General features: G+C 38.8%; 1 protein-coding gene across 20 annotated transcripts in view; it reads left to right on the top strand.

Moving 5' to 3' along the window:
- The first annotated feature begins 926 nt into the window (after positions 1 to 926).
- Positions 927 to 20,034, top strand: part of phka1a (phosphorylase kinase, alpha 1a (muscle)) — a 36,574-nt gene continuing 17,466 nt past the window's right edge. For all 20 annotated transcript variants that reach the window (XM_031304063.2, XM_031304062.2, XM_031304061.2 and 17 more), the window contains exons 1-17: positions 927 to 1,250; positions 4,275 to 4,433; positions 5,309 to 5,356; positions 6,715 to 6,883; positions 7,980 to 8,062; positions 8,236 to 8,316; positions 10,382 to 10,480; positions 11,041 to 11,187; positions 11,278 to 11,331; positions 12,992 to 13,114; positions 13,218 to 13,313; positions 14,480 to 14,587; positions 15,464 to 15,542; positions 16,957 to 17,091; positions 17,875 to 17,984; positions 18,454 to 18,598; positions 18,839 to 18,917. In XM_031304063.2, coding sequence (XP_031159923.1) covers positions 1,173 to 1,250; positions 4,275 to 4,433; positions 5,309 to 5,356; positions 6,715 to 6,883; positions 7,980 to 8,062; positions 8,236 to 8,316; positions 10,382 to 10,480; positions 11,041 to 11,187; positions 11,278 to 11,331; positions 12,992 to 13,114; positions 13,218 to 13,313; positions 14,480 to 14,587; positions 15,464 to 15,542; positions 16,957 to 17,091; positions 17,875 to 17,984; positions 18,454 to 18,598; positions 18,839 to 18,917 — 1,793 coding nt within the window. In that variant the 5' untranslated portion in view covers positions 927 to 1,172. The remainder of the gene's footprint in view (positions 1,251 to 4,274; positions 4,434 to 5,308; positions 5,357 to 6,714; positions 6,884 to 7,979; positions 8,063 to 8,235; positions 8,317 to 10,381; positions 10,481 to 11,040; positions 11,188 to 11,277; positions 11,332 to 12,991; positions 13,115 to 13,217; positions 13,314 to 14,479; positions 14,588 to 15,463; positions 15,543 to 16,956; positions 17,092 to 17,874; positions 17,985 to 18,453; positions 18,599 to 18,838; positions 18,918 to 20,034) is intronic.

Genomic DNA, 20,034 nt, shown 5'->3' with positions numbered 1-20,034 from the left:
CTACTCCTCAAACTTAAAACCGATTTCTGCATTTCTCCATACAGTGGGGTATACACTCGTTCTCTTAGTACATCCATGGGTACACTACTGTCAAGTTATTTACAAGTAATAATAGCTTTTCCTGTTGAGAAAATAAAAATATGTATTAGGCTAACAGTTAAGCACTGATACTGCAGTGAAGGTATAGTAAAATTTATATCAATAAACATGCAGCAGAAGAGGTTTTCTTATTCTTCTTAACGTAACTTAATTTGAATGTTTCTGAGTGATTTCAAGCGAAGTTGCATAGTTTTTGTGGGGGATGCGGGGAAGGATACTTTAAAAACAGTTGCACGACCCAGATGGTGGTCTAAAAGCTAATGTTAGGACCATGACTGTAAAATATCTATCGGTTCTATTATTAGGACACTATATTTTCTTCTTTCTTTCTTAATCACTTTTGCGCTTCAGTTCCACCCGTCGAAAAAGGCCATCTGATGGCAAGGTAAAGCGGTGAAAATATTCTAAATGTAGCATACACTTTAAGGGATACCTGGCCGAGTTTAAACCAGCTCTGTTTCATTGCAGTGTGTGTGCAGATGAACGGCTTCCCTTCATGGCAACATTTGTATTTTGAGTGATATGCCACTTATTGTGCATAGGAATTTGAATTATAACCGTTGTATATGGTTATTATATCACGGCTATGAACCAGTCAGATTGCTTGATTTGAGCTACCCGTTTTATAATATTTTATAATATACTGTATTTTATTTATCCGCCTTTTCCCACAATGCGTAACTTTAAATTATGAACTTAAACTGCACTTAAAGTCTCCATGTCCCCAGCAAAAAAAAACAACCAGTAATTTACTGGAGTGTACAGCTCTTTCTGACACGCTTTTATTTTGAAGGCAACATCTCTTATTGTTCCTGCTTCCTGTGACCAGCTTACCGCAGCTTCAGGTTTCAACACTTGCTGGAACTTCGTCGCTACCACCGTTGAGCTGTGTTTTTAAAAGACAGTCAGCCAGGCAGCAGCTTTTCTAGTCGCGTAGAAAGCTGCCCTCCTCTTTGCTTTGTGGACGATAGAGAAGCGCCGAAAAAATGACTTTAATGTCGAGGATTTAGCGAGTTTGTGTTGTTGAATACTTGAAGCCACCTGAAACTGAGCAGAACTGTTGACTTGTCACAATGAGAAGCAGGAGCAACTCGGGCGTTAAGCTGGACAACTATGCCCGGATGGTGCACCAAACTATCCTGCAGCACCAAGTGAGTATTTAATTATGTTTATTTATTTTTTTATCACATTAAAAGTTAATCAAAATGTACGGTATAGTAACGTTAGTTGCTTCATACCTGCAGGCAGGTTATGTTAGCTTGTTTAGAGAGAACACAAACTCCAATGTTTTCATGCATGTAGTAGTTAAAGTAAATTCATATTGCGCAAGGCATCAGCACTCTTTCAAACACACACACACACACACACACACACACACACACACACACACACACACACACACACACACATATATTAACGTTACACACTCAGTACTTGAGTGTGCACGTGAGTGTGTGTCTTCATTAAATGTATCTTAATGAAGCTTTCGAGTCATTTTTCAAGTTTATAAGAGATGATTTGCACTTGTACACGTCTAAATACCCTCATTAACATACATCCTATGCTCTTAAGTATGGATATCATACCCATATGGAATTGTGGCACCAAACCATTGGCATTAATCTGCAGCTACAACAGCCTCCACTCTTCTGGGAAGACTTGCCACAATATTTAGGAACCTGGCTGCAAGTCAAAAACCTATTTTTTTATTGACCCAGCTTTGTGCACATGGGCATTGCCATGTTTAAACAGGAAAGGGTCTTCCCCAAACTGGCACAAAGTTGGAAGTTGTCTAAAATATCATTGTATGCTTTAGCTTAACATTTCCCTTTATCTGAACTAAGGTACCTAGCCCAAAACATGAAAAACTCCATCCATACAGTCCTACTAAAAGCCCACATACTTTTGGCCCTATAGGAAATGCAAAACTACATGCCTAACCCCAAACCTTATCCTAAACTTAATCTAAACATACATTTAAACCCTCAAATGGTCTTTTAAAGAAGTGAGGACCGGACAAAAAAGTCCTCGTAAGGTCTAGAACTCAAATTGGTCCTCACAAAGATAGTACAAGAACACATACCCCTCACATATTTTCCGTGTCTTCCTGTAGGACAGCAGGTTACAAAAAGTATTTGGAATCTGAAGACACAAATAGAGAAAATCCAATGAATCTGTTAGATGCTCGTGGAATAGAGGCTCGGTAAGGGGGCAGGACTCAGACTCTCTGTAAAGGGTATTTCACATCTGACGTGTGTCTTTGAACTGCAGAAGGAAACCAAAACCAACACACACTAACTCCATCCAGAAAACACTGAGAACACAAATCAAACCCTTGCACTTCTTGTAATGGTTGCATGTTGGATTTTAGATTGTTGTAAAGTCCATAAAGACACCAAGGTGGAGAGGAAAAGGTGTGAAAGTTCTGATCCGAGTTTGATCCTCAACCGTTGGACGCAAACCAACTCTGGTCCCAGGGGTTTTCAATTATCTGGCCTCTACATTTGTAGTTCTGTAGAAACAAATGGAATATTGAAAAAGACAAACTCTTTCACCTTTTTGAATCTGTCCCAAATGGCTACCAGTCAGCATACAGCTCACTGCTCAGATGGATCACTGCACTAACCATCAAATGTGCTCACTGAGAGCCGAGGCTTGCTGCAGCAGTTGATAAAGAGTAAGAAAATGTGTTGACAGTAAATCTATCTGTCTGTTCTTCTGGGGGTAATATATGTCTTAGCCAGAGATCTGCAGTGTGTAGTCTTTCAACAGTCCATTCCATTAGTAAAATAACCAGACACGCGCTACTCTTAACACATAAATCACCCTAGTTACACTCACTTTTACACAAAGAAGAAGGTCCATCATGTTGACTTTCTTGCTGGTGTATTTGTGCAACTTACCCAGAAGCCACATTCCTCTCTGTTAATGATGAAACTCATCTTGATGACGAAATACTGCCATTATGTCTCAGTTAGCTGTAATAAAAGTGACATTTTATAACTTAAACATCAGGAGAAATTATTATTTAGTGGCTATTCTTGACCAACAGCAGTTACAGAGAGGGAAAAGATATATTAAATATGGTACACAAAGATGACATTTTATTGCAGTTCCTCAGCGAGCTGCATAGTTTCAACTTTCTTATTTCCTCATCTGCATGTGTATTTTGATGTTGTGAAGGATTGCTGTCTCTATTTACAAAAAGAAACAACTGAGCTTATGGGTAATGTAGTTATGGTTGCACATTTACATAAGTAGATTCTCTAAACTGATGTGGATTGAGAAAATACCTTATTTAAAGCTAATACTTTTAAAACTAATTTTCGCAGAAAAATTACTTTTTATTTTTGAAAGGAGCAGATGTGTCTTAATAGATTTATTTTATTTTATGTTCCAACTCAACCAAAAGTTGTATTTTCTGCTACAACAAGACAATCACAGTTTGTAGTAAATGAAGTCCTCTGGTGCTGGGAACAGCTTGGATATGAGTTATGTAAAAACTGAAACGATTAGTTGATGTAGAGCAACTATATTGATATTTGTTTGACTTTTAGGTGGCAATAACAATACAATCTGTACAACATACAACACCCTATACATTTAGACCCTCAATTTGAAAATTTCACAGACGCCACCTTCTCTCATGTGTGTATACCTGCTTTTTTCTTAGTCTTGTGAAGTAGTTTTTTCACATATTATAGACTTAATTTATAGAATCAATTGAGAAAATAATTAGATTAACCAATGATAACTATTAGTTACTTGCAGTCCTAGTTCAAGGATTACTAAATGAAAACGAAAAAAGGGGGACAATGCAAACATGCACTTGTCCCTCAAAGTAATACTACAACAGTTAAACTAAATTGTTTGCATGCCAAATATAATCCCCTTTTGACTTTAAATTTTATGAATTATAACCAGTTTTCTTTTTTCAAAATAAACATATCAATTCCCAGGCTGTTTTACTAAAATTAAAACAAAATATTCTAGCTATATATTCTGTTGAGCTGCACAAGTAAATGTGGAGCCCCTGAAGCAGTTCACCTCTACATCACAGTGTCGGAAGCGTCTTATTTGTTTGTGTTAACTGCCGACCTGTGACCTTTGACCCCTCTGTGTGTGTGTGTGTGTGTGTGTGTGTGTGTGTGTGTGTGTGTGTGTGTGTCTGACAGGATCCAGTGACAGGTCTTCTGCCGGGCAGCACTGAACAGTCTCACTCCTGGGTCAGAGACAATGTTTACTGCGTCCTGTCTGTGTGGGCGCTCAGTCTGGCCTACAGGAAGAACGCCGACAGGGACGAAGACAAGGCCAAGGCCTACGAACTGGAGCAGGTAAGTGTGTCTGTAGAGCTGGGCCATATGGTTAAAAAAAAAAATCAATTATCACAATATTTTTGACCAAATACATCGATGAGGATATTGCAGCGATAATGTACTGTTGACTACTGGGGCTTTCACAAAATCTTAACCCATTGTGTTAAGATTTTGATTGTTGATTATATATAATCACCAATAATGTGGATACAGTGACTAAGTGGGTAAAGGTACATAATAAAACAGCTAGAACAGTCTGGTAAGTTCAGAAAATGACATCACTTTACTAGAGGTGGGAATCACCAGAGGCCTCACGATACGATATCGCGATACGATATTACTGCGATTTTAAACATATTGCGATATTGCGCGATATATTGCAATTCATTACCTTTTTTCCAACTTCAAATTATTCCCAATTTCAAATGATGTCCCCAAAAGGAAACTTGGTCAACATCTGTTTTATCTAAAAAGATACATTTCTCAATTCAGTTTTATTGCTGCATTGTCAAGCAGTAATAGTTAATAATAATAATAGATCCATACTTGGCTTCTGTGTATATGTGTATATAATAATCAATAAATAATATAAATGAGACCATAAACAACATACAGTATGTGGCTCCTACAACTTGTGACATATCAATATGACGATATACAAAAGTTAAGACGATATCTAGCCTCATACATCAATGTCGATATAATATCAATATATTGCCCAGCCCTGTGTGTCTGTGTTTGGGCTTATGAAAAAGAAGATAGTGGGACTTACTTCAGTCCCAGTGCAGAGTGTTTCTCTCTGCTGATTCGGGTCTCATGTTTCTCTGCCTGAACACCAGGAACAATGTGTTTTTAAAATGCTGACATTCAGCCATTTCTCTCTCTTTCTCCAGAGTGTGGTGAAGCTAATGAGAGGCATCCTTCAGTGCATAATGAGGCAGGTTTGTATCTCAAAGTAATTTTTGACAACCTTTCTTATTTTGCTGTACTCTTGAGCTCTAGAAAATGTTTTTGACATACACCTTTTCCTCTGTTTCTTTCTCTCACACACATACAAAGACACACTGGACAGGATGAGCAGTAAACACAAGAGTTGGTCAGTGTCCCAGCTACAGCAGTGAATAAAAGTAGAAGTTAAACCTCAGCTAATGCACCTTTTTTTTAAGCCTAATTTATTTATTTATTCCTACTTTTTCTCATGATAGAGAAGAGTTCTGCTACCAGATTTGGAAAAGTTTTAGTTAAATGTAATTTGTTCTTCTCAATCTGTATTCATGCATGTTGTGGCGTAACCTATGCGTTGCATGAGTCTGATGAGGTAACAGTTAGTAATTCCTCATCATATTGTCATTATACAATCGTATGATGACAATCGTGCAAGAATATATAAAATAGTCTGGTATGGTCTGAATATGTGGGTTCATCACTACAAGCAACCCAACCAAAGTTGTAAACAGGCAACATGCTTTTGTTGCAGTATATATACTGTAGCACCTTTCATCTGATCCATTTTCTGAAGATTCAACTATGAAACTGTAGATAAAATAAGCACATGTAATGAGAATGAAATTCCTGAAAAATCCAGGTTCTTCATCACGTTGATGCATATTTTGCCTGCAAGACGTACTTTGTAATACAGTCTGAGACATTAAAGGATGTTTATCACAATACAAACAATAATCTCATGGTATATGTTAGGCCTGCATGATAAATCGTTATTAAAAAAAAATTTAAAAAAATTCTCCAATTAATTTATTGAAAACATTTGACATTGACATGTTTTAATTATGTTAAGACATGTTCAAGGAGTTCAGATAGAGCCTGTATCAGGGCCATATTTAGTTCAATGCGTTATATGTCACTATTTCTGGTAGCCTACTGTACTTAAATGGCCAGTATGTACTTTATTTTCTTTATTCATTGAAGCCTCTATGTTTACAGGTTTGTAGTGATGCGCAATGTGCTATAGGTGCCAAAAAAAAAATCTATGTTTGATACTGCCAATTTGTTTTGTTTTGTCATGGTTCATGTGCGCAATAAACATTACACTTGGTGAGAAAAAAATCGTGGCAGAAAATCGTGATATTAATTCTAAGCAAAAAAATGATTCATATTTTTTCCCCGAATCGTGCAGGCCTAGTATATGTTGTGTTATTGCCCAATCCCTCGCATATCCGTATAAGTTACTGCTTTGATACTTAAAATATCCTCCATATTGATCACAACTGCATCATGTTTATTCAGCTTTATTTGCCTCCTCGTGATTTCTATCGTTTGATACGTTTTCACTTTCCTGTAGCTGGGTAAGGTGGAGAAGTTTAAATACAGCAGAAGTACCTCAGACTCACTCCATGCCAAGTACAACACCAAGACCTGTGCTCCGGTTGTCGGGGACGACCAGTGGGGTCACCTGCAGGTCGACGCCACCTCACTCTTCCTGCTCTTCCTCGCTCAGATGACCGCATCCGGTAAATGTGCAAAAGAGAGACATTTTTGCATATTAAATATTGATGAATCTTTGCAGTATATCTACAGTATATACTTGAATTACCTGTTATACCTGATACATGTTTTGTCTTACCTTCAGCTACGACAAACAACAAAAATGTGTTTCAGCATGTGCTAGTTTTGACAGCTATTTTTAGATTTGAAAAGAAAAGTGTGAGTTTTAATTTATGTTTTTTTAATCTTCAGCCTGTCTGTCTGTATCAATTCTTACTCTACGAAACATCTTGTCTTTATCAAGAAAACCCACAAAAACAGTTGACACATTAGTCTTGTTTTAGTCTTCATCAATACATCAGTTAACAATACCTTTTGTGAACAGGTTAGGTTGAAGTTTTAATCGAGACCCAGTTTGAGCACTTTAAGGCTCTGACGCACCAACCCGACGGCCAACCGTCGGCAGAAAAGGCAGTCGGACTGATCAGTCGGCTCCCATCTCCCCGAGTCGGCCAAAAAAGTGCCTCGGAACACACTGAAGCAACGCCGACTTGAGCGTACGTTCTCAGGCGGCGCTAATCTGTATTGTCGCCCAAAAAATTAAACCCGGAAATGACGGAACATCTCTCTAGACCTAGTAAACACAGAGCACGCTGTCGTCAGTCATTGTTTTCATCAGAGAGCGTTGATAGTAGTCAAGAAGGATTGTTGTTGTCATTACTCGCTGAACGGAAGAAAATACGACGGCTAGTAATAAGAAGATACTGGCGTTGTCAGCTCCGGTTTTCTCGTGCACTGATACGCTAGTCAAGGTCTAGCACTCCACCAATCAGATCGATCATTGAGTCCGACTGCCCACTGGCCGATTTAACAAGTCAAATCGGCCCAAATGAACGCCGACGGCTCCTCTGACTGACGACGGCACGGAACACACCGAACAGACTCGAGTCACCGACCTCGCCAGACTGTCCGACGGCTGATAATCGGGTTGGTCTGTCAGTGCCTTAAGTCAAACTGCTTCAAGTTGTCGCCAAATGGAATGAAACGAGATCTCCGAGACTGTAACTTTAACCGTGGAATACCTTAATAAGTTGTCTGGTACTGTCTTTGTGTGTGTACCAGGTCTCCATATTGTCTACACCCAAGATGAAGTGGACGTAGTTCAGAATCTAATGTTCTACATTGAGGCGGCTTACAAAGTGGCTGTAAGTGTTTGTTCATTGTCAAAACAAAATCACTTAAAGGACAAAGCCTCTCTAAACTGAACCCTTCCATTCCTGGATCCAGTTTAATAATTGGTGATTCATTTTCTGGAGGTCTTTTCTGGAGCCGTTCATGTCACATTTATGCTGTCTTCTTCTTTTCTGGTTCCTCACAGGATTATGGGATGTGGGAGAGAGGAGACAAAACCAACCAGGGCATCACTGAGATTAACGCCAGCTCTATAGGCATGGCCAAGGTTGTTAATACGCACACATGCACGCACACACACACCGTACACACACACACACAGATTCAGAACACTCTACTTATCCCCTCAGGGAAATTGTTCAGTCAGATTTAAGGTAAATGAATGAGGAACAAAAGAGATAGTCAATACGTGTATAAAAGTGACATAGCTACAGTGCAGAAAATAAAAAGTTAAATAGAAGTAAAGTAAAATTAGGTTAAAAAGTAAGATTGGGTTAAAAGATTATGTTGCTTAAACAATGGATTGTACAAATGGTATTGTAGTGCAGTGTCAACATAAATAAAGTACAGTATAAATATAAGTACCAGCAGTGAATAAATAACAGATATCGCTCATGTAACTGAGTAAGTATTGTACATAATTGTCCAAGAATATTGAGATTGAGACGTGATGTGAAAGATATGTGTAGAAACACACTGTTTGACTTGACTGAGTGCGATATTAGAGTGAGGAGAGTGGTGGGAAGAGGTACAGTAGATGGAGGAGAAAACAGCCGGAGCGCTGAGTGAGAGCAGAGCTTCCCTCCACAGAGACAGAACAGGTGCTCCAGTAAAAAATCTCTGGCTCAGTGGAAGGTGTCTAGTCACTGCGGCGGCCTTTAAGCTGACCTTTAGACGGCCCAGACTCTCCAAACGGACTCAGGGTCAGATGGAGGGACTTTGTTTTGGTGCTGAAAGTAGCAAACACAGCAGCACCAATACTTCCTGATGTCAGTGTAGATAAATATAATGCTGCTGTCGGATAAAATCCTTCAGTTGAAATCGCTCTCAAAGAATTAGGAGTCATTTTTAGCTTAATAGGAACATGTTTTTTTATGTTATTGGATATTTAAAAAATGTTATCACATAAAAAAAGTCTCGTCTCACTCCTTACAAATCCTGATGCTTGTGAGGAAGTTTTCACACAATAGGAAACTTTCTCTCTCTGTGCACGACCCCGGCTCCGTCCTTGGCCCGCAGCATACAAGAGGTGTCAGGTTCTCAGTGGTCCCCCAGGAATGGCTTCTCACTCCAAAATAACACAGTACTCGTCGTACCCAGTACACACACAAACACACACACACACACACACACACACACACAATCAGATTCAGAATACTTTATTTATCCCCTCAGGGAAATTGTTCAGTTCAGTCAGATCCATGGTAAAAGTAAAAGAAAGAAAAGAGATAGTTAATAAGTGTATACGCTTACACACACACACACACACACACAATTTAATTTAATTTAATTTAAGACTTTGGAAAGAGACAGGCGATCCCTGCTCCAGTTATTCCATGTTGTTATTGGTGGGGGCGGCAGTAGCTCGGCCCCCGTATGGTATGTAAGTACGGAGTGTGGACTGATAGCTGGAGAGGTACCAGTTCACCTCCTGGGCACTGCCGAGGTGCCCTTGAGCAAGCCATGGGCAGCCCCTCGCTCTGACATCTGTAATGTGTAAGATAACAACAGAGTGAAAAATGTAATTTCCTCTTGAGGGAGCTTGAATCTTTTTTTATTTATTTATTTTCTAATTAATTGTATAACGTAACCTGGATTATGTCATGAAAACATAATCCCAGGAGCAATATATTTTATACCAAACAGTGGATTTCTGTAAAAATCTGGGAACAAGATAAACCTTTATTTACGCTTTTCTGCATGAATGCTACTGCTGTTGTTATCTACGGTATGTGTACTTTATGCTGCGGTGGAGGAAATATTCAGATCTTTCACTCTAGCAAAAAGTACAATATTTGCCTCTGAGATGTAGTGGTACAAAGTAGCATGAAATGGAAATATTTAAAGTTTAGTACAGTAAATTTACTATACTGCTGTCTTGTTTTTAACGAGGGTGATGAACGTATGCACGTGTTGTAATTTGTTTTGTTTGGTTGCTTTTTGTATGTACGTTGTCGTATTGCTATTGTATTTTTATTTTATTTTCTTTCACTCCTCTGTTGTTATGTAATGATTGTGTAATATGTTGGGACCCCCCTCTAAAATGAGATGATACATCTCAAGGGGTTTATCCTAATAAACAAATTTGAATATGACTGCTGTACGTCCTCCAGGCAGCTCTGGAGGCTTTGGACGAGCTCAACCTGTTCGGAGCAAAAGGAGGACCTGGATCTGTCGTCCACGCTTTGGCTGACGACATACAGCACTGCCAGGTACACACACACACAGATGACAAATATTATTACAGGGTTTCTGTGGGGTCTTAAAAAGTCTTAAAAAAAGTCTAACATTTCTAAATGAAAATGTTATGCATAAAAAGTCTTACATTCGCTGAAGTATTGTGTTCTAGGTCTTAAATAATTTTAAACAGGTCTTAGTTTTCCCACGTCAATGTAACACTACCTCTAATGCTCATTGAAATGTTCCTGCAGCGCTTTTAGAATATTGTTTTTATTTTTTATTCTGTGTTGTTGTAGTTCTTTTTGTCGCTAGTCCAAATATAATTGTCACTGTATTACGACTACAAATGAGACCAACATGCAGCTTAGATCGCAGCCAGTCTTGACACCAGTCCTATAATGCCAATGAGGAAATCAAAGGAATTCTTTCAGACAATGTTTACGGACTCTGACATCTGACTTTGTTTTTGATGTTGTGATATAGGTCAAAAAGTCAAGTAAAAAGTCTTAAATTTTGACTTGGTGAAACCCTGAATTATATCTTCGATGTGGAGAAGCAGCTTTGATTCCCACTTTCCTTCCTCCCTCATCAGTCCATCCTGACCTCGATGTTACCCAGAGCGTCCATCTCTAAAGAGGTGGACGCCGGAGTCCTGGCGATCATCTCGTACCCCGCCTTCGCTGTGGATGACATCAGCATCGTCAACATGACCAAGGAGGAGATCATCTCTAAACTGCAGGTGCAGAGAAGTGCAGTGAGATAGCAAAAAGATGTACTTCCCACGGTAGCACGCTGTGTGATTGCTGACTTCCTCTCTTGGTCTGTTCAGGGTCGATACGGCTGCTGCAGGTTTCTCAGAGACGGACACAAAACACCTAAAGAGGTAAACCACTTGTTATGGTTTATGCTAATCCATTTAATTCACTTTGTTCACATAAGCAGTGGAGGAATACAGTATGTTATTCCATGGCCTCTGTTTCTTTCTTTTTTCAAATTTTTTTTTTATCTTACCACAGCAGAGCAATATCTGTTTCTTTTCTCTGCTGTCCATTTTTTGTTTTGTTTTTTTCAAACATAAAGACGACAGGAACTTAATACAGTTTGGGAGAGGTAAGATGTACAGTGCTTACATAAAACAATGGGTGGTAGGAGCCGGGAGGACTTAAAAGAAACTTAAAAATGGAAAATGTCAATAATAATCACACCATTGACAGAAAAGCAGTAATTTTCAACATTGAAGTAATTTTTTCAGGGTCCTTTGAAAAGTACATATCTAATTTATTTAATATCTCAACGAAGTCTAGCCGTAAGGGCTTTATATACAATATTTGACTCACTTAGTCCAAAGTTTACGTGGCCTCTCTGTTTCATGTTTTCATCATTAAATGCCAAAACCTCTTCAGTTTTGACTATTTCTGGCTTGTTCAAGGAAAATTGTGACTCTTGTTTAAAGGTTTAAGCTCCCTTCTTCTTTTCAGTCATTTTCCTCCTTATTTTCTTATGAACCTCAGCAGCTCTTAGTAGACACAGCTACATTAAGCAGAAGGCTAAATGAATGAACGCGTCTGGTCACAGAGGCCAGAGTGGGGCTGCTCTGGCTGTTGGAGCCATATGTCACAGTCAGCATTGCTTAGCTCTTACGTAATGGGAACTTGGAGGAGGCCGTTTGGTTTAATCGACTGTAGCAAAAGGTCTTCACCTTTTCTCTCTTTGGATAGAAAATAGGTTGTCAGAGTAGTTAAAAATACATTCTTAAACTTCTCTCTGCACTTTATGCTCATATTTTCATATGTTAGGCTTTTAGTCATGCTGTTTGGTTTTTTATTTATTTTTTTATTTCATTGAACATTATAATATATTAGACTACAATAAAGTCCTGGACTTACTTCCATTGTTGTCCCTGGTGTTTTCACAGTCCATCATCTTTTTGTCAAGACAGGGTAGACCTTAAATGTCTGACATTTTGGATTATTAGAAAAATAGAGACAAACACAATTTGAAGAGTGTATCATATGAACAAACTGCTCTTCTGTTTTAGGAAGCAGACCAGGTTAAAAGGCTAATTAATGAACAACAATTTCACACACGTCTCAACACTTACTTATTTAACATCTACTGCTGTGGTGTCTCATTGCCTTGTAGAGCTGCTGAGTGACCAATGTGTACGTGCTAAATGTTGGTTATACTGAGATGCTTCCAGTTATCAGTGTGTGTGACAGCCAAGTGGTAAAGTTGAATATGTGTGCTCTGCAGAACATTTCCTGGAGTTCTCAGAGTTACAGAAATGCAGATTTCTGGCACAACCTCCCCATGGCACGAAGAACAGAAATTGTCTCAAAGTCTTTAAGGGTCCAAACTCCAGCAACACTAGTATAAAGAATAACTTTATATCCGTCTTTCCTCAGTCCGACTCAGAGCTTGTGTGAATTATTATTTGTGCAGCAGGGTCGACCTTCTCATAGAGAACTCTATAACATGCCCCTTCAGGGATCAATAGAATATCACATCCACATTATTATATTCTGCTGTAATTTGATCCCCAGGATCCAAACCGTCTGTATTACGAGTCTGCAGAACTGAAGCTGTTTGAAAACATTGAGTGCGAGTGGCCGCTGTTCTGGACCTACCTCATACTGGATGGCATCTTTATCAACAGCCCTGAGCAGGTAATTTACATCAGTGTGTGTTTCCAAGCATCATGTTTTGACAGTATGTACACACGCCTCTGTGGATGTTGACGGTGTAAATGTTTGATATAAACTCATCCAGGTGCAGGAGTACCAGGAGGCTCTGGAGGGCATCCTGATCAAACAGAAAGACGGGATACGACTGCTGCCAGAGCTCTACAGTGTCCCCCCAGATAAGGTAATGCCTTTTAGGGAAGGTGCAGACATTCTTGATGCCATTGTGAACTTTTTATAAGATGTTGATCAGAGTTCTGTATTGTCAATAAAAAGCAGGAACCCTCACTTAAATGCAGGGCTTGGAGGCAGGGATGAGACAGTACCAAATTCAATACTTTTAAGCTTTGTTTATGCTTCTGCGTTAAATCTACGGGACATGGACCCTACGCCGTAGCCTGACGACGCACGTCGCTCGGCTGTGGCTTGGTAGCGTTGCATTTCCCCCTACTCATTTCCTGGTTTTCTTTCTCCATAAACAACATGGAATCAAGGAGAAGGTTAACTTTTCCTGCCACAGATTTCCCACTGTTGTCAGAAAGCACAAGGGAGACACTTTGTTTCTCTCACTATGACTCTAGAGTCGCTACTCACTCCGAAGCTAACCACCGTCAGTCTCTCACTCGCTCTACCACTCACTCACCACACACACACACACACATGCCGGCGCTGCTATTCTCTTAAAGAGATCAACACACACACCAACGCACCAGTATAAACTATAGGCCACTTACGTAGGCTACGGAGAAAGCTCTGCGTGGAGCCTCCGCAGGACCATAAATCCCGCTTTAGGCAACGACCGAATTGCCTCTATAGTATCGAGTATTGAAAAATGCCTCGCCATTCAATACCAAATTTCAATACCCAAGAAGCAAATTTCATCAGCATCAGTGAGCCAATAAGCATGCAGCATGCTTCAGATCTAATAATGCAGGTGATTGGCTGTCTAACGTTACACGTCGTAGAGACACGCAGGAAAAACTCTACGGTACGCACAGAGACGGGCTCACGTAGTAGGAGCTGAAACATAAATAAAAAGATTTGTGCGTAATGTTGTAATTTCTTTTTGTGAAAATGGATTTTATAAAATTGGTATCGAAAAAAGTTCAGGAACCGCTATCGAAGTCACAGTATTGGTATCGCTATCCTATAAAAAAAAAAAAAAAAAAGAAATGTAAACTATACCCAGCCCTACTTGGATACTGTGAAAATCTGCTCATATTGTTTATTTCTGAACTTTATAATTCCTTTGTTCTCACTCAGATGAATAGTTTGCAGAGGGTTTTTATTGTATCTGCTATTATTTATGCAACATTTTTCATGTTTCATGTTTGTTTTCAATGCAAACAGGTGGAGGAGGAGTATTTGAACCCTCACTCTGTGGAGAGGGTGCCGATGGGCAAATGTCCTCTGAAATGGGGACAGTCTCTGTACATCCTTGGAAACCTTCTGGCTGAGGTGAGCCGTCGTGTCACTAGCTAAATCATCCTTCAGTTGATGAATAATAACACACTACGGGTGGATTATTTTCTAGAAAAAATGGGAAGTTAAAGCTTCAAAAACTTTTTTTTTTATATTAATGAACGTCCGTTACATTCAAGCAGTTGCCAAATAAGTTACTAAAAAAGTTCCACACAACTCTCTCTGTATTTCTCAGTACGGCTGTGTTTAGAAAATGGTGTCGTCTGGTGACTTTGGCACGCAGAAACTCGAGCTAAGATAATTACCTCTTCTGTCCATCATGTTTTTTTAATCCTCCCTGTCCTCCTTGGCTACTAGCAACTGCATGGGGGGGGGGGAGTGCGCGATCACGGAAGGCTTGTATCATGTGGACGCGTAGACAGTTTTGTTGTCATTACTTAGAATTCCTCATGTGGGAGACAGAAACTACGCACTATATCTTTAATACCAGGAAACTTTTAAGCTACTAATAAGGACTTTTTTTTTTTTTTTTTTTTTTAAGCAGCTTTGTAATTATTTTGTATTTTTTACATAAACTTATTACTTTTGCACTGTTGTCTTTCTTTATTTCATTAATGAACAGCATGTATGTTATGTGTGTTTTTATTAAATGCTAAACAAATGTATTTATTTTTCTAATTGTAATTAGTAATTGATTTCACTTATTATGTTTCCTGAGGTAATCTCCTGTCAGACAATTGAAGAATACGGCACACTGCTTTTAAAATGCTGATTAATCCTTTAAATGAAGTAAAGTTTACCTGTTGGCTTAATTTTGACTTGTTTGTTTGTTCTCAATTTATGCAAATAACAAACCAAATTCTCGTTGAATTCGGGACTGTGACTTTTTTAAGCTCTGTCTCATTTTTGAAGGGATTTCTTGCCCCCGGAGAGATCGACCCTCTTAACCGACGTTTCTCCACCGTCCCAAAGCCGGATGTGGTCGTACAGGGTGAGTTAACGGCACACTTAATATGATTTCAGTGTGTTGTTTCAGTCCCACATTAGTAGGGCTGTCTACCGAATTCAATTCTTTTAGGTACCAACCGAATTGCCTCTAAAGTATCGAGTATCGATAAAAGCATCGTCATTCAATACCAAATTTCAATACCTAAGGAGTAAATCTCATCAGCATCAGTGAGCCAATAAGCACGCAGCATGTTTCTACCAAGATCTAATAATGTCTGTGATTGGCTGTCTAACGTTACACGTCATAGAAAACACCCAGGAAAACTTCTACGTTACACACAGAGACGGGGCTCACGTAGTAGGAGCTGAAACATAAATAAAAAGATTTTGGCCGTAATGTGCAGAGGTGGAAAGGGTAACAAAAATATTCTACTGAAGTAAAAGTATTATTACTTTGATGAACTTTTACTTAAGTACAAGTAGAATTACCAGTATAAAAATCTACTCAAGTAAAAGTAAAAAGTAGCTCATTTAAAAGTTACTCAGAGCAAAAGTTACCTAGTTACTTTTTAACAGCAGGGGGGAGATTTTATATTTCTTATATATTATATACTTTAATATCTTATTTATTTATATATATATATATATATATATATATATATATATATATATATATATATATATATATATATATATATATATATATATATATATATATATATATATATATTATACTTATTATACTCATGTAATTTAAATTTAAATTCACAGTCTTTTGCGATTTGTTAAGGGCACAAAGCCAAAAAAAATTAAAATTAAAATTAAAAAAGTGACAAAAACTATACCAAAACATTTGTTTTTTTTACTCTGCAACATATGTGCTTTAAAATGTAGCAAAGTACAATACTTCAAGCAAAACATACTTACATACAAAAGTACAAATTTTACTACTTCAAAAAGTAAAAGTACACAAAAGAACTATTACAATTACAGTAACGTGAGTACTTGTAATTAGATACTTTCCACCACTGGTAATGTTTAATATTGTAGTTTCTTTTTTTGTTAAAATGGATTTTATAAAATTGGTATAAAAAAAAGTATCGTGGGGCGACCTCTAGCTCACCCAGTAAGAGCGTGCGCCTCATGTAGGCAGAGTCCTTTGCAGCGGACCAGGTTTGAGTCCGACCTGCGGCCCTTTGCTGCGTGTCATCCCCCATCTCTGTCCCACCTTTCCTGTCTATCCACTGTCACTCTCTAATAAAGGGAAAAAATAATCTTAAAAAAAAAGTATCGTTCAGGAACCGGTATGGAAGTCACGGTATTGGTATCGGTACCTGTATCAAACGATACCCAGCCATACACATTAGTTTGTTGGACTCTCCTAGTGAAATCTGTCTTTTGGTGGCACCAGTTCATGTTTTTTTATGCGTGTTCAAACCTTCTCTCTCCTCTCGTAGTGTCAGTTCTGGCAGAGACTGAGGAGATTAAAGCGCTGCTGCTAAAGAACGGTATAAATGTGGAAACTGTCGCTGACATCTATCCCATCCACGTGCAGCCCTCCAGCGTCCTCAGCCACATCTACGCCAGACTCGGTAAAACCTCAGAGGACATTTTCTTTTTGCTCTTTCTGGGTGAAAATCAGGACTTTTTTTTTATATAATCAAGAGAAATGTACTGCTTTTTAACATTAAGATTACATGAAAAAATTACAATGTCAGTAACCCACAGAAGGAATGGCTAATGTCTTTTAGACACAAGGGACCATATCTTGCACCCAGCACAGAAAAGTTATTAAAGTCATTCAGTGATTTTGGAGTCCACGATCTGAGAAAATGCAACTCTCATCAGAAAAAAAAGTTTTAACATCTACACCAGAGATCTTCAACAGGGGGTCAGAGTAACTGCAGGAGGGCCACCAAATTATTGTCAATTTTTTGAAAGTTTACTTTTTTTTTTTAAAATGTCTTAACACGAATCCAACATATTATTAGCAAATATAAATCAGCCTATTTGTGAAAAAAAGATAGGCTTACTGGCCTAAAGGTAGTCACTAAGGTAGCCATGCACAGATCCAGTTCATCCTGAGAATTCAGTGTGCCACATGTAAGTTTATCATGTGGCACATTTATAACATCATGCCAACAAATATTTTAATAGCTTAGTAGACCATGCACTAAAAAGGTATGTATAAAGGCTTTAGGCCGCCCACACGTTGTAGGCCCAGCTTATTATGCAACTTAATTATATACAATATGTAGTAGGGGGGCCCTGTTCCATCTCTCTCTCTCAGTTAAGGGGTCCTTGGCTTAAAAAACGTTGAACAAAATTGTTTTACTCTCCGGACCTTTACTCATCCTTTTCCTGCTGTGTTGCAGGTCGTAACCCGAGGCTGGGTCTGTCGGGACGGCCCTACAGGAGAATAGGAGTGCTGGGAACCTCCAAGTTCTACACCATCAGAAACACCCTCTTCTCATTCACACCTCAGGTTAGTAAGACAACATACATTGTCTGGGGGTAAGTTAGTTATAGCCAGTAGTGGAAAGTATCCAAGGACATACATCCAGTGATACAGTAATATACAAATTTGATGTACTTGTACTTGAGTATTTCCATTTTCTGCTACTTTGTTCTTCTACTCTCTACTACATTTCAGAGGGAAATGTTGTCATTTTTTACTTAAAACATAGTATTTCTACACTCTGGCAATGCTACTTTTACTTAAGTAAAAGTTCTGAGTACTTCTTCCACCACTGACTTTTAACTTACAGCATGTGTTTGCCAATTTGAAAAGGTTTTAAAAGACTAATTAGTCCTATAACAGCATATTTTTTTCTTCTGTTCCCCTGTTTGTCACATTCCCTCAATCTGAAATATGCTATTGCTTTAAATTCACTTGTCATGAAACTTTTTACATCATACCCCCCCCCCCCCTTTTCTCCCCTAAAACCCTCCAGTTCATCGACCACCAACAGTTCTACTTGGCGTTGGACAACAAAATGATCGTGGAGATGTTGAGGACGGAAATCTCCTACCTCGCATCCAGATGGAGGATGACCGGACGACCCACCGTCACTTTTCCCATTTCACAGACTATGCTGAGTAAGTACACACACACACACACACACACACACACACACACACAATCACTAAACATAACGCCTTAAAAAGTGTTGGAAATGTGTTGAAGATGCTTTATGTCCATTGTAAGACTGAAGGGGAGAATAGGGTTAATGTTACATGAAGCAGCCCATCTGCTTTATTGATGTTACGGTCTGTATTGAAAATTTAGATTTTTGTGTTTGTGTTGAGCAGAGTGTATGTTTTTTGTGTGTGTTTCAGCTGATGAGCACACAAACTTGGACCCTGTAGTGTTGGCCACACTGAAGAAACTACAGGATGGATATTTTGGAGGAGCAAGGTGATTTTTTTTTTTTTTTTTTTTACAGAGGATACCAAGGAGGTCATGTCCCATTAATCAATCAATCAATCAATCAAACTTTATTTATAGAGCACTTTAAAACAACCAAAGTTGACCAAAGTGCTGTACGGAAGAATAAATAAAGACATGAAGTACATAACTCACACAGGCATAAAATACAAACAGAATACAAATAAAACAAGTTAAGAGACATACAGTAAAACAAGAGAAGACAGCCATACAGTAAAACAATAAAATCAAAATGTCAAAGGCCAAGGAGAAGAGGTGGATTTTAAGACGAGATTTAAAAACCGACAGTGAAGAGGCCTGTCTAATGGGCAGAGGACGATCGTTCCACAGTTGAGGAGCTGCCACAGCAAAGGCACGGCCCCCTTTGAGCTTACGCTTAGTTTTGGGGACACTCACGAGCAGTTGATCAGCTGACCTGAGAGAACGGGTTGGTGTATACGGGTGTAGCAGCTCAGAGATGTAGAGTGGGGCAAAGCCATTGAGGGATTTAAAGCAAATAAAAGAATTTTAAAGTGGATCCTAAAATGTACGGGCAGCCAGTGGAGTGAGGCCAGGGACGGACTGGTGCTAAAAAAAACAGCCCTGGACTTCCTCCCAAATAGGCCCATCGTACAGCCATTCGACCCTAGCCGTGCGCGACACACTAGCCAGGATGTCCTGATACTATGCCACAATATTGTAGCCTATCAGACAAGGTATTCACAGCAAGTAACATCTCAAAACCAATGATGATAATTGGGGTTGTGTTTATTAATGAAGCCTCAGCCTTCAAATAAAAACAAAAAATCTACAATGCCATTACATCTGCATTGCAAATAAAATACAAATAAGGAAATGTCACTGGCTACAGAAACCCCAAATTACACAAACCTATAATTATAAAACAGTACAGAGTAGTACTGACAACACTTTCAGAGATAAAGTAGGCTACTTGCTGTACCTGAACAAAAACAACTGCACTCTGATGGAAGACAGACAGAACGTGCAAGCTAAGATGTTTTTGGTTAAACTTTTGGTTAAATTTGGTGAATTATTTAGCCCCCTTCCCTGTTTGTTAGCACGTTTAGAGTGGTACCAATGCATGCCT

This window comes from Sander lucioperca, chromosome 17 (genome assembly GCF_008315115.2).
Source record: "Sander lucioperca isolate FBNREF2018 chromosome 17, SLUC_FBN_1.2, whole genome shotgun sequence".
NCBI classification, from domain to species: Eukaryota; Metazoa; Chordata; class Actinopteri; order Perciformes; family Percidae; genus Sander; species Sander lucioperca.
This window is presented reverse-complemented; position numbering and strand designations above follow the sequence as displayed.